A 15,230-nucleotide genomic window follows, 5' to 3' on the forward strand; every position below is an offset into this window, starting at 1 on the left:
GAGAAGTTCAGATATGGACTACATTTCCAACTTTTTGTAGTACTCTAGCAGCTTATCTTTTGAAATTGCTCCTTTCCCTAAAGGGAACCCACTTGTATGATGGAAGGTGTTGTAATTCTGGACATATGAGATTGCTTTTATGTAGCTAGTATCCACCATATTAAATTATTAATCCTGTTGAAGGATGAACCAAAAAAATCCATATTCTGTTCTACTTTGACAAACAATTTTTGAACTTGCTACGGTCAGTCAGTGTCAGAACTTCGGCTTCCATTTATGGCCAGCAAGAGTAATGCATCCTAGATTAGCAGTAATCACAGAAGTGAAAATTTAAACTTAATTTGAAAAGGTTTGAACAGTTTACAAGACTTCCTGTGTTACTAGTTTTCAGTGTTTCATCACTGTGAGAGAAGAAAGGTGAGTCCTTTTCTCAGCATAGGATGGAAACAAAATGAGCAGATGATGCAGAAAGAAGTCATCCTGCATATGCTGCTTGCTGTGGAACAGTAGAGATAGGAGGAAAAGAGCCATTGCTTAGGAGAAGAGGTGTGACATGGGGAGAATGCCAGACAGAGATCTGGTGGACCAGGTTAGATCTATGGGCCATTTTAGTCACACTGAAATCAATGGAACTTTAGTTACTACAAATTTGCCTCATTAAGTTACACTTTGGCCTCAATCAACGCATCGTTTAGATCTGTGTGCGCAATCTTTGTCAGAATAAAAATTGAAATGTCTTTTTGCACATCTTTTTACATTTTCCTGTTTTCTGACTTAGTAACAATACCTATTGGAAGCCATAATTTAGCAAGCATGTGTTTTATCTCTTGTTTGTTAGGCAAGATTATCTTATCTGAGACTCCTGTGCTCTGTTCAGTATCTAGTTATTCATCTCAGCTGATAAAGCCCAAAGCATCTTCCTTTTTTTACAATTTAATCTACTCAAACTCCAGCTGCTGCTGATGTCTTGATTTCCAGTTACTTCAACTTGATGATTGAATTTCCCTTTGTTGTTTGCTTTTGAGCTGCTGAAGGGGAAATCCCAGAACTATTTTTTTTTAAGGTGTTCTTTTAGTTCAATTTGTATCTAACCAGCAGACTTCCTACCAGATTGAAATGTCATTACGATCACTCATCTTTGGGCCTACCTAGCATATTCGGTTTCTCTTTGATCATCCTGGAGAGCAGGGAATGCAGAACTGGCATTGGTTGAAAGAGTTACTGGGGGTGCACAGGTGAGAAATTCATGAGACAAGGCACTTTAGGCTCGTGGTTCTTGCAAGGTTGTACTGGGTTTCTCTACAGGGTTCTCTTCCTCAGAGGAGGTCTGGTCTGGTTTAGGGGAGAGGGATTGTGATAATGCTTATGCCATGTATATGGGTTTTATGGCTGTCCTAAGTAGACAAATTAATTCAGGAGTTTCCCTAAGGTATTAAATTAGGAGACTTTTATCCATCCCTATCCTTGCCCAGTGCCGATCGTATGGTCGGCGGTTCGAATCCCCGCGGCGGGGTGAGCTCCCGTCTTTCGGTCCCAGCTCCTGCCCACCTAGCAGTTCGAAAGCACCCCTAAGTGCAAGTAGATAAATAGGTACCGCTTTATAGCAGGAAGGTAAACGGTGTTTCCGTGTGCTGCGCTGGTGCTGGCTCGCCAGAGCAGCTTCGTCACGCTGGCCACGTGACCCAGAAGTGTCTCCAGACAGTGCTGGCCCCCGGCCTCTTAAGTGAGATGAGCGCACAACCCTAGAGTCGGACACGACTGGCCCGTACGGGCAGGGGTATCCTTGCCCAGGAGGCTTCACTCATGGATAGGATGGAACTGCTATTAATTTAAATTTAAATGAACACATTCCTTTTCCTTAAAATAAATCTTAAAAAAATAAGGCATGAACTGTCAAAAATCTGAAGACCTCCCCCACATATACTGTTACTCAAGGAAAAATGGACCATTGTTCCATTTTTTCAAAAAATAAAATAAAATCAATAGTGCAAGACAAGAACCCAATTTAAATTTTTGAAGTGTCTGTATATATGTGTGTGTGTGTGTGTGTGTGTGTGTGTATCTGTAGAAGTGACAGTTGCCTAGCAATAAGCATTTCAACCATGATATTCATAATGCAGCAAAAGTGCTTTCTCTGTTGGAATGCAATTGTCGATTTTAATGCTGAATATTATTTGATTGGTGCTTTTAAATTTAAAAAGTGAATTTTGCATTAATACATAGAATCAGAGAATTAAAGAATTGTAGAGTTGAAAGGAGACTCTGGGGATCATCTCGTCCAATCCTCTGCAATGCAGAAATCTTAACTAAAGCACCTATGACAGATGGCTATTCAACCTCCAAGGAAGGACAGTCCATCACCACCTGAGGGAGTCCATTCCTCTGTCGAACACCTCTTACTGTCAGAAAGTTCTTCCTGATGTTCAGTCGGAATCTCCTTTCTTGTAACTTGCACCCATTGGTTCAAGTCCTACTCTCTGGAGCAGGAGAAAACAAGCTCACTCCATCTACTTTAGATATTTGAAGATAGCTATCATATATCCTCTTAGTCTTCTCTTCTGTAGACTGAACATACCCAACTCCCTCAACTGTTCCTCATAAGCCTTTATTTCCAGACACACGATCATCTTGGTCACTCTGCTTGCACATGTTCCAGCTTGTCAATATCCTTCTTAAATTGTGGTGCCCAGAACTGGACACAGTATTCCAGATGTGGTCTGACCAGGGCAGAATAAAGCGGTACTATTACTTCCCTTGATCTAGACACTATAATTCTGTTGATGCAGCCTATAATAGCATCGGCTTTCTTTGCTGTTGATGCTTGTGGTTTACTAAGACCCCCCTAAAGCCTCTTCACATGTACTACTGGCAAGCCAGGTGTCCCCAATCTTATATTCGTGCATCTGGTTCTTCCTGCCTAAGTGCAGAACCTGACATTTGTCCCTTTCGAAATTCATTTTGCTAGTTTGGGCCCAGTTCTCCAATCTGTTAAGGTCATTTTGAATTCTGATTATGTCTTCTGCACCATTAGCTACTCTTCCCAGTTTGGTGTCATCTGCTAATTTGATAAGCATCCTGTCAACTCTTTTGTCCAGGTCGTTTAAAAAGATGTTGAAGTGGGGTCTTCCTGTGCTTATGATGCTGGGTCTGGGAAGGAGGTGATAAGAGTAGCCTTGCTGTCTTGCTGTCACTGGGATCAAGGTGGTTAGAGCAGGCTTCCTCAACCTCGCCCCTCCAGGTGTTTTTGGCCTACAACTCCCATGATCCCTAGCTAGCAGGACCAGTGGTCAGGGATGATGGGAGTTATAATCTCAAAACATCTGGAGGGCCGAGGTTGAGGAAGCTTGGGTTAGAGTGTGCCGATATGACTTTCTTCTTCCTATTCCTTCCTTCATGGCCTTATAGATTGGAGCCACCAGTAGGGCTATAGAGACACTAGCATTGTCTTTATATGCCACTTCCTCATCTTTTCTGGAATGTAGCCATACTCCTCAGTTAGTCCCACAACTGAGTTACTTGTAGCATATTCCTCCTGGAAGCATTTGATTGTATTCAGTGAGATTTGTAGACCTTAGATACTGCAAAGTCTGCTTCCATTTATGTGCTTGGCAGAATATATCTGAGTGAAACAAAGCAAGATCTATCATCATTTGGACTCAGTTATGTTCGTACTTCAAAGTTATAGCATGTCAGTGCACAGGGAACATGCATTTTATCACAGACTTCTAAAAATCAATATTTTTGACATAGTTATCATTCTGTGAAGATCTGGGCGCAGTAGTAAGCCCATCATCTTTATAGTGCATTACAGGAAGCTTACTATGGGGGTGGGAGGTGGAACTGTACACAGAACTCAAGTTACCTGGACAAAACCAACTTCTGGTATAATTTCCATAGCTTTAAATGTCATATTAATCTGGACAAAACAATATTCTCCTTTGCTTCTGACAAACATTACTGGGGAACTTAAATATAGGAGGAGGAGAATTATTTGTCATCAAAGTTAACTTGTGCATTTGTACATTCTGATCCACTTCCTTCTCTTCAGATCTGTGACTGTTCAATCCTTTGTGATATTCAAGCTCAGAAATTCATTGTGTAATTTCTGTGTGTTATTTTTGGTGTTGCAGTTATATATGGAGTAGCAATAGGCTTCTTCTCTTCAATACTCTTATATTGTAACTTGTGAGGTACTTGTGCACCCAACTGCAGATTTAGTTACTTTGCTTTTGGGGGCATTTATTAACCTACTGTTCAGCCCACAGAGCTTCCCAAAGCAGCTTGAAATGCAGCATAAAGTCAATAAAAACAATATGAACCCAATGTGATGTCTCCTGTACAACCCCCATCATCCCTAACTTTTGGCCATGCTGGCTGAGGCTGATGGGAATTGTAGTCCAAAGTATTTGGGAACTGCATTGGGAAAGGCTGAAATGAACAGATACTGACAAATTTAAAGCTGAGCAAGAGGCAAAACAGCATTAAAGCCAAGGTCCAGAAATCCTGGAACTCATTAAAAAGATTTTCACCTGTTGCTGAAAACAAAACAAAATCTATACCATGCAAATATCCCTGAGAAGAAAGTCCAAAAGAGGTTGGACCTGCCATCGCCACCCACATCACCTCTTATGGCAGAGTAATAGAAAATTATAATACCTAGAACATTCTTGCACGGTTAAGTGGTCCACACAGTACCTGGGTTTGACTGATTCCCAAGTTGTTTAGGGCTTTTAAAGTTAAACAAGCTCTGTGAGCCATGCTAAAAAATGGACTTGAAACTAGGGATATGCATGAGATGTGGACAAATCCCAAGCTCAACTTGGGGTTGACTCAGAGTAATTTTGGGCTTGTCTGAGTAATTTTGGGCTTGTCTGAGATGAAGCAGGATCTGCACAAGGTAGCTCAGTGCTTTGCTGGCCTTTGATGATCTCTCTCTCTCTAAAAAAAATTTGCAAACATCTACTAAAAGTAGTAGGTCTTACTTATTGTAAGGAATAGTGCTACGATGGGGTGCTGAGGGAAGGGAGATCAAACATCCAAGTGGGAGAGAGCCAGAGATTGGTGCATACTGGCTTATACTTGGAACCAGTGTAATTATTTCAGAATTGATGAGAACCATAGTTCTGGTCCCATGTAGTAATCTTGCCACTATACTTTGACGCAACCATGGTTTCCAAACAGATTGGCCTCTCCAACAAAGTGGGGAGATCACACAAATAAAGACTTCATATTCCTGGATATGCCTTGAGTGTTTGGTTCACATTATTTTCATGGTATAAAGAGGTGAGGCACCTGATGGCTTTTCCAGTAGGTATTACGGGACCAGGTATATTTCTCTGTTCACAGAATAATCCCCAGTTAGGTTTTATTCATTGAAAAGCATTCAGTTTTAAGAACATCAGCACAGGAAGTGGATTCAGATGGTCATAATACATAAGACTGCTATCATATAGTTTCCTGCCTAGCATGTTCACTTGCCTTAAGATGACTTTTCCCTTAGCCTCAAAATGCTTGTTAGTTGTCAGTGAAAATAAAATTCTCATGTTATGTTACCTTCTTCTGAGTGGACTTTTTCAACCCGACTCGTGCATATTTAAAGCAAGCAAACAGAAGCATAGCCAGTCTTCTTCCTGCTGTGAGACTATATTAATATTTCACACTATGATTGTTTTCTATATCTGAGGGGGTTTTCGTACTTCTTGTGCTATCAAATTCAACACCCCACCACCACTTTAAAATGCTTTATTAGTTTGGAAAGTGCATACAAAATATATTTAGCCAGTAACCAAACATAAAAATAGACACATGTATCCCTTCTGCACACAATTATTGGTTCTTTTAAACTGGCTTACTGAATAAAGCAAAAGGGGTGGGGGAAGTCTTCTGAGTGCACATTTTAGAGGAAGGACAAAATGGGAAAGCAACAGCAGAGGATGCATTTTGAATTGGATTAGTTTTATCTGGCAATAAAGTTACTGTTATTGTAATTATTGAATACACACTTAAGGCAGAACCATGACAATCCAATCCCTCTTTCCCCCACCCCAAAATTTACTGGGCCTTGTGGATTGTAAAAATCCACTGAGGGGTTTCATCACTTTTTTCAGCAGGTAACCCTTTAAAGCGTTTCATGTGAGTGTTTCATGCTGGCAGCTGTGCACTCCTGGCAGTTTCTATTTTCATGTTTTCCCCTCTCTCTTTAAACTTTTTGCTGTGCCTGGGGTGGCAAAAGTTGAATTTTGTGGCTGCTGCTGCTGCTGGTGGTACTCCCAACTGCTGACTGCCATTATTCTTCCCCAGAAGGCCCTTGAATAAAGATATAACAATGTTCTGAGGATGATTTGTAGAGCAAAGTGCAGGTTCGTGAACTTCAGAATGCTTGAAAGATGGTTTTAAAAGATTCCAGAAAACATGGGTGCTGCCCTACTCTCAATAGGACGGGAGGCAGACTTTCCAAGAAATTCACTCGACAAATCTTTCCAACAGTTTTGGGTGCTCCTTTAGGCACCCAAAAACCATTTCTAGCAGAAACTAGAAACACTGAACTTTTGCAGACCTCTAGTTTGGAGTAGGGCACAATCAAGTACAGTGCTGCCATATTTAAGAGTTGTTATTCTATAGCAAGTCCAGGTGAAATATGCTCTTGTTAAAGAATGCCCAAATAATTGTACTGGGCAAAGCATCACAACTGTACAATTGATCTGGTATTGCCCCAAAGCCACAGAATTCTACAAAGAAACTGGAATTGACCCTGTGTACTACGGACAGCTGGGAGTAGTGTCTGCCTCGTGCAGATAGGAAAGTGCAAGGAGGTTGGAGAACGATTAGGAATTTAAATAGAAGTAACTTTTGATGGTGATGGTCAGGTAGGGTTGTGTGTTTTTTTAAGCAGAAGTACATTCAAGCATATTGTATAGATTTTGTATAGTGCATTTGAAACCTATTGACATTTGACTGACTCCCCACCACCCCATCTTCTTCACAGGCCCATCTCGTAGCAGCTTTTGAAAAGAGCTTAGGAAATATGACGGGCCGGCTGCAAAGCCTAACAATGACAGCTGAACAAAAGGTATGTTAGAAACAGCAGATGCTTTAATGTGGAAAACCGTTCTTGGTTTATATTAAAGTTTGTATTGAAGGCTGAATGAAAAGACAGCTGTAAGAATAAACAGGCAGGTGCATCAATTTTATTTTTTTATGACTATCGATGCTTCGTGAAAGTGCAATAAGAATAACATTGCACACCATCAGATTTAGCCAAGCTATATCAGAGGGCAGTGTGATGATAAAATCTTTCATTTCCAGATTTTAATTAAAACATTTGTGACTCTGAATTTAATCTGTATTGAAAGATTAAGCAACAAAAGGTGGTCATAAACCAAGTGGAGTGCTTGTTCCAGTCTGCCAGCATTGTCAAAACGCTAAATATTAGACAGAAGAGATATTACAAAGATAGAAAAAGAAGCCAATAGCAAGTGTTATCTTGGAGCAGCTGGGGCTGGATTTGGTTTTGACTTTGCTTGTTTTGCAATACTTTTAAGTCAGGGTTGGGAAACTGGATCTGGCTGTTGGACCAAGTCCTCATCTCCATAGGCCCTCCTGTCTGTCAGTCATTTGCTGTCACAATGAAATCTGATGATCCATTTTAGCCCACGAGGTTGGAAAACAAACTATGAGGGCAAAAATAAAATTAAATGTGTGGACAGTGCTTTCCTAATGCTGAATATGATTTCATACCATTTGGACAGAAACATCAAAGCTACAGGTTGCAGAAAAGAATTGGCGGGATCCTCCATTGAAAAGTGCAGAAGGATGAATGTATGCTGCTCAAATTGATGGTTTAATGATGGGTAGAATGTTTATGTGTATGAAATTATATTCTTTTTTCTTAATTTATTATTTTAATGATGTATTTATTTAGTCCTGGGACCATTTGTTGAGGAGCAGGTTATTAATACTGTAAACAAAATAACTGGAAAATGAAACGAAGGCAAAGGCAAAGACAAAATAATTTTTCCTTGCACACCTCTTGTTTCCAATCAAGACATGTGCGAGGATCAAGTTCATTAGCTTCTCTTGTGCTGTGGCTACATACTCAATTTGCCTGCTCCTGTAGGGATAGGTTATTTCAGGCTTGTAGGATCTATTTTGTCTGCTAGTAGATCCCTAGGGTCCGTCAAGTAGGACCAGCTGGGGAGAAAAGTGGCTGGGGAAGAAGCCAGGTGCAAAACAGTAGCTAGGTAAAATACCCAAGATGGTGGTGGTAATACCAGTTACTTCCTATAAATTGTACATTGAGATAACCCATGTATATACAAGTGCAGATCTACACCAAAGTTACTACAGACCAGGGATCTACCACAAATCCATCTTCTGCCTAAGGGCACACAAGTGAACCACTGTAATAATAATAATTTCTCAAAAGGAATTTCTTCCAGTTTGATCTTTTCATCTTCTATAAAGCTTCAGGCTTCCTTTCTCAAAGAGATTATAGCACTGGCACTGACTTCAATAAGCTTTCCCAGACATTTGAGCATATAAGCTTTTCTTTTTCTTCTTCCATGTTGCTGCTAAGGTCAAATTCCTTCTGTAGCTTTAATCCTCATTATATAAAATGAGAACTAGAAACAGAAATGTTAAACGCAGTTTAAATTAAAACTGTGCATTACACTTGTTGTAACATCTTTTCACTTGGTAGGGGATGGTTTTATTGCTTCATTTCATAAGAAATCGAATACATTTTAATAGATGTTTGTATTATTTTCTTCAAAATTATTGTTATGCAGTATTTTATAGAGATAAATAGCTTCTAACCTGATGGTTCTGACATACTGTATTAGCTGAGTTGAAAAGCATACATGATGCCTAATTTTCACCTGAATTCCACCCAAATTACAATGCAAAAAGTGCATTTTGACCCCAGTGGGGGGTGGAAACCATAGTTACTCTGATACTTTTGTGACTTTTTCTACTGTTCCCAAAGGAATCGGAACTTATAGAACTACGAGAAACCATTGAAATGCTGAAAGCCCAGAACTCAGCTGCGCAGGCTGCTATTCAAGGAGCTTTGAATGGCCCAGACCACACTCATAAAGGTATGGATTGCTGCTGTTTTTTTCACTGGGAACTCATTTTTGTCCCAAAGAAGTGCTAAGCTACTGGCTTTCTGTTGTTCGGAAGAATAGCCTCTCTCTCAAGTTTTGAACTAGTTGTATTTGTGGTGTTTCCACTAGTGCTGTGTGCCAAATCCTGTCCTCCAGTTTCTCGAAACATTTCTTCCTCTGCAAAGCAATATTCCATTTTTCTCCCTCTTTCCCAGAGTACTTTAGAATTCATTCTTTGGTTGGTGCAGGGTTGAGCTTACTCTATTGCTGCGAGGTGGCCATGGGTGGTGTGTGTTTATTTCTTTCCATTCAACTTCTATCCAGCACTCTGAAGTCTGCCTGGTTGCCTGCCCTTGCTAATCTGAAAAGACCTCAGGGGAGTCCACTAAGCTTTAACTGAAGCATGGTAGCCTGAGAGTCTGGCTACCAAGTACTTAAGATTGGTACACCTATCTCTTTAATAATAAAAAATACTGCACTTAAAAGGAATGAACAGCTATCAGATGCAAAGTAGGCAGCCTCCCCACCTTCCCATACTTACAGGAAAGCCCAGCTGCTGAGGATGTCATGGGGTTTTCAGGAAACCTGGGCACCCAGGAAGGCTGCAGAGTGCAGATCACTGGAGAGACGATTGGTACAGTGAAATAAAGGACACTCACAGCAGCCCCCCTTGGCCACCTTGAAAGTAAGGTAAGCTCAAAAAAATAAATAAATCCCACTGTTGAAAACTGCACTGAAAATTCCTCTCCCCTTTTGACAGTATTCTTATGCAGTTTCTTTTGTTATTAATTGACGGAGAATGGCTGAAAAACATGTAGGATAAATTTTCAGCCACAACAATACAAACACAACACGTAGGCTAATAGTTATTAGAGAATTATTAGAGAATTTTCAGGACAGAACTAGTTTCCACAGCTGGAAAACCTCCATGTGTCATTTATACACCACAGAATTATCTGACTTCTCTTGAGGAATTGGTCACTGGCTAAGGCTTGATAACCCCTTTAATGCTTTTCTGCATGTGCACCTTGTGCATAGCAGCGGGAAAAAGTTCCAGCCAAAATAAATTAGTTTTAAGTCATACACTCATACCTTGGAAGTCTAACAGAATCCATTCTGGAAGTCCAGCTTCTGAAACGTTCAAAAACCAAAGTGCGGCTTCCAATTGGCTGCAGGAGCTTCCTGCACTCAAGCGGAAGCTGTGTCGGATGTTTGGCTTCCGAAAACTGTTCAGAAACCGGAACACTCACTTCCGGGTTTGCAGCGTTCGGGAACCGATTTGTCCGGAAGCCAAGCTGTTTGACAACGAAGGTACCACTGTACTGCTAGGTTCTTTCCACAATTCACAATTACAGATTGAACAATAAGTATAAGAGTATTTTTATGGTAAAAGTTCTTCTGATTTTGGAAGAACTTCTGTGTTGCTTAGGTACTGATCCCCACTATCAGGGCTGTCTTACCCAGAGACGCTAGTGGTGCGGGGTGCCAGGGCGCCAAGTTCTGGAGGGCGCCAGGCAAGAGTCCGGGGAACACTGAACGAGTGTGCTGATTGAGTGAGGGTGTGTGGCCCACTCCCGCTGAGCGTTGGCTTGGTTTTTTCCCTTTTAGCCTGCAGGCGCTGAATTCTGCAGGGCGCCAGAAAGCTAAAGAGGGAAAAAACGAGCTGACACTTGGCGGGAGTGGCGCACGCACCCTCGCTCGCTCGGTGTGCTCGCTTGCCCAATGGGTTGAGGTGCAGGTGCCCCTCGTGCTAGCCATCTGCGAGCCAGGCATCAGGCACCGTGGATCTCCATGGGGGTGGCTCCCCCAGCTGGCTCCCCCCACTTGCACTCAAGCAGCGCCACGGCCAGAGCCTCCACCTGCCGTGGCCACCATGGCACAAAGCGGCCCAAGAGGCTGTCCCAAGAGGCTTCCTCCTCCACTGCTGGTGTTCCCTCCCTAAAAAAAGGTCAACAACTCTGGGAAAAGGGGGGATGGATGCCAGAAGGATCTTTGCACCGGATATGCTTAAGACGGCCCTGCCCACTATCTAGTTGTCCAGGGTACTTTGCTTCTTCTCATGCTGGTTGTTTCCACTGCACACAAAGAAAGACACTGGCTAAGGAGATGGTGGAGACCAAATAGGTGGCTTTCTGCACTGAGAATGAGTGTCCCACCAGAAAAAAAGATTTTCCACAGTCACTTCTACAAGTAACAGTTGATTTGCATTTCCCTTTGGAATCCTATTCAGCTTCCACCAGAGCACTCAATTTGAGTGGAATTTGGCATTCCACAACATTGTTAAACTCTAGAAAAGGGGGGGGGGGTGTCTCTTGGGAATTAAGGCACTTCCATATTTGTTTTTTTATTATTATTATATTATAGATCTGCGAATAAGGCGGCAACATTCCTCTGAAAGTGTTTCCAGCATCAACAGTGGCACCAGCCATTCAAGCATGGGCAGTGGTAATGATGCTGATTCAAAGAAAAAGAAAAAGAAAAACTGGGTAAGCGCTCTAGAGATTTAAATGTATTGAATAGACTTTTATATGGCTTCCTTCTTCATAGATAACACAACGGCGCATATAAATAACCCTTATAGTGGTGCCCTTCTGTATAATTACCTGTTGATAATGCTGTGGCTAGATAAATATGGATTTGTTTGCACCTAGTGAGGTATGAGCATTGGCAAACAAAATATATTCATATTGATGTGTAAGCATGTGAAAGCTTAGATATAGATAGATAGATAGATAGATAGATAGATAGATAGATAGATAGATGATAGATATAGTTTTCTCACTCATTCTATAAAATAGGTCAACTGTCTGGAATGCTTTAGAAAGAAAGCCAATGGAAATGTTTTAAAGATGGATAAATATAAAGTCTTTGATTTGAGAAGAACATACACCTATCACAAGGGCTTCAGATTTTAGTGAAATAATGGAGAATTTACTTTTGTTGTTTAAAATATGTTTATTACGCAGGTAATATTTTAAAAATACTGATTCCAACTTCATTCCCTTGATTTGTAATTGCACACTCTTTCATGTTTCTGCAAGGTGAACTCTAGAGGAAGTGAGGTGAATATAAATCCCTGGAAAATTTGGCATGCATCTCAAAGAACTCTTATCTTGGCATGATTGCTATTCATTTTGGCAGTAGGCTTTTGTACCCTTCTAAAACAAATTATTCTTTATGTCTCCTTAGTTTTTTCTCTATTCATTTTACCTCCAACTTTGAAATCTAGAAAGGGGGAGTGTTGCCAAAATCCATTTCTTTCTTATTAGAACTCATAAAGTAGAATGAATATAAATTATGGTAACTCAATCAGTACTTACACTCCCTGCTCTTGAACTAATATTCATAGAACAAAGTGATTATGTGCTCCAATGTTAAGTAGAAGAAACATTTGGGTAATCAAAGCAACTATTTGGGGGAGGGGGGGAACACACTTCCCCCCTCTGTATTAATAACTTGTGTGTTCGTAAGACGCTTTTGACAACTCGAAAATAACTGCATAGTGCTCATTGCATCCATAACGTTTGCCATCTCTACTCCTGAAATAAATGGCTCTTTGGCTATTCTGTCCCTTTCAATAATGGATAAAAAAACTTCTAGAGCAAAAAAAAAAGCAAAAAAAAAAAAGCAGTGCTTATGCATATGAACTTGCTTCTTTAAAACAGAACTGCAGCAAATACCTCCTCTTTCCCCAACCCTTTCAGCTTCTTGTCAGCAAAAAGGCAAGCATCATATAACAGCTTAAAATATGCTTATTTCTGATCCATGCTACTGTAGAAATAATAGGGTCAAACTTCTAAAGGGAAAAAAACAATTTTGAATAAATGATGCGCAAAATCACATTGATTGGAATGTCTTCTGAAAGTCAATAATTTTTAAACAATGTGGCTATTTAAGACCAGTCACCTTAATGGGAATGTCAGAGGAATGGGATTTCCACAGGAGGTGTAGGGTTTTAAATGAGCATCTGTTTAGCTGTACCACTTGATCCTGTACCTTTTCCATAGCGTTCAATGTTTGCGCTGTGCTCACTTGATTTTTAAAAAAGCACTCTATTGTGTTCTTAAAGATACTGTGTTGCACATGTTAATACCCTGCTTAATCTATACACTTAACCACAGGCAGCGGCTAGATTAGCATCTGCAAACTAACTTTTCAACAAAACGTAAAGTGAACCAAATGATCAGAGATAATCCAAATAAATCTTAATTTTCTTTCTTCTTTCCTAGCTAAGAAGTTCATTCAAACAGGCCTTTGGGAAGAAGAAGTCCACAAAGCCTCCTTCCTCACATTCTGATATAGAAGAAGTCACAGATTCGTCTCTTCCATCCTCACCCAAGTTACCCCACAGTTCCGGAGATTGTGGGTCTACATCAATAAAGCCATCCCAATCGGCATCCGCGTATGTTTTCCCTCTTTCTTAGAGAACAGCCATTTGTTAAAGAAGCAATCTTCAAAATAGTGATTGGTATTTCAGAAATACTGCCTCTCAACTTTCAATTCTGTACTTCCATTAATTGTTGCCTCTCAACCACTCTCTCGGTTAAGACCTTAATTTGCTGTTTAGAAAATTATCCCTTGGAAAACGTTATTTATCATCCTGTGTGTAGCTGTATTCAAACTTCACAGAGTGGAACTCTTGCTTCCATTGCTTTTCCACTTCATGCTACCTTGAAAAAAGCATTGATCTTGCATTCTTTTCCTTTCCATGTTTTCTTGGTGAGGGGAGACATACCTGGCTCATGACTGTTCCCTGCCGTTCTCCTTTCCTGCCCCCAAGGCACCTCTGATTTTATATATATGTAAGCTTTTGTGACAGAGCCCGTTTCATCCAATGCATAAAGTGTCCTTGGATGTTATACATGCATACAAACAAATAAATTGTATATATGAACACACACAAACATAAAAAGAGGAGAGGTCAAGGGCACAACAATTCAAGAGAAGATGTGTCACATTACTGTAGAAAATACACGAGGAAACAAGCTCAAGGCAACAGGGTAGAAGATGAAATCAGAGAGCATGTCTTCCAGTCCAAACAATTAATGAACTAGCAAAACAAGAAGACCCGTGTCAAAAAATACTTAAGCACTTCCTGTAGTGAGCCAGCTAATTCTTTATCAAGTTTCACTGTTACCACCACAGAATGCACATGCCTATTCTTGTTAGGTGCTTGCAATTCCAATTAGCTAAGGTTTTGCTAGTCAAGTTACATCATAAAGGCACAGCCAATAGTGCTTGCTGCTTGCAGGGTGTTCTATGGCTTGGCTAGTCAAAATATAATATATTCTCAAAAATATTATTGCATCTAAACATCTGCTTTCCTAAATGATGTATCTGGTTTTGCCTCCTAGTCCTCAAAGTTAAGCATTTTAAAATGAGACTGGAGCGCATTGTCAGTCTTTTTATTTGCAGTCTGCCTATAGTACTTGGGATAAATGAAATCTATGTAAGCTTTGGCATACTTTGCTTTTTGATTTATCATTCCATTCATACCTTCCACACACACACAAAAATCATTGTATTTTCATTCTGCTGTGTAGTGTGCTCCTTTTGTTTTTGTTTTTTTAGTTTGTTTCTTCCTTGGACCTGATCTCATTTTCTAAACCATTTCCTTTACTTTCTGTCACTTGCATCTGTCTTGTCTATTGCGTGTATATGCAGGTCATCCCAAATCTGGGCTCCAAAGAAAAGGCAAAACGGTCACGTGATCTACAAACATAGATCCCGGTAAACTGGCATGTGGGGCTTGGAATTACATGTCTAAGAACTAGACTGAAGTGGCCCATTTGCCCTATCAATAGGCATTTGTAGTCATTCCATGAAAAATGTAAAACATTATAGCACTATCATACTGGATGTACACTAACATATAATAATGTATGAGTGGATGGGGAGCCTGTAGCCCGTATCAGTTCCAGCATGGCTAGAGGACACGAATGATTGTTTGGTGGAGGGCCATAGGATGCACATCCTTGATATCTAATATGTGGTACTAAAAAATTTGAGCAGTGTAGATGGACATTGTTCTAGCTTAGTACAGCTGTGTTAAAAATGACATATTTAAAAACTGAATTATCTTAATATGTCTCTCACATGGTTTCAGAAAAGGGGGCATGATCAAGA

General features: G+C 40.4%; 1 protein-coding gene across 11 annotated transcripts in view; it reads left to right on the forward strand.

Annotated features, from left to right (window-relative positions):
* The window catches only part of NAV3 (neuron navigator 3), a 438,084-nt gene that overhangs the window by 396,330 nt on the left and 26,524 nt on the right, over nt 1-15,230 (forward strand). For 5 of the 11 annotated variants that reach the window (XM_028745995.2, XM_028745990.2, XM_028745986.2 and 2 more), the window contains 6 exons: nt 6,986-7,069; nt 8,984-9,095; nt 11,469-11,590; nt 12,146-12,166; nt 13,334-13,506; nt 14,769-14,834. In XM_028745995.2, coding sequence (XP_028601828.2) covers nt 6,986-7,069; nt 8,984-9,095; nt 11,469-11,590; nt 12,146-12,166; nt 13,334-13,506; nt 14,769-14,834 — 578 coding nt within the window. The remainder of the gene's footprint in view (nt 1-6,985; nt 7,070-8,983; nt 9,096-11,468; nt 11,591-12,145; nt 12,167-13,333; nt 13,507-14,768; nt 14,835-15,230) is intronic. The other 6 variants (XM_028745993.2, XM_028745994.2, XM_077934749.1 and 3 more) reach the window with 3 other exon arrangements.

Source organism: Podarcis muralis, chromosome 10, assembly GCF_964188315.1.
Source record: "Podarcis muralis chromosome 10, rPodMur119.hap1.1, whole genome shotgun sequence".
In the NCBI taxonomy this organism is placed as follows: Eukaryota; Metazoa; Chordata; class Lepidosauria; order Squamata; family Lacertidae; genus Podarcis; species Podarcis muralis.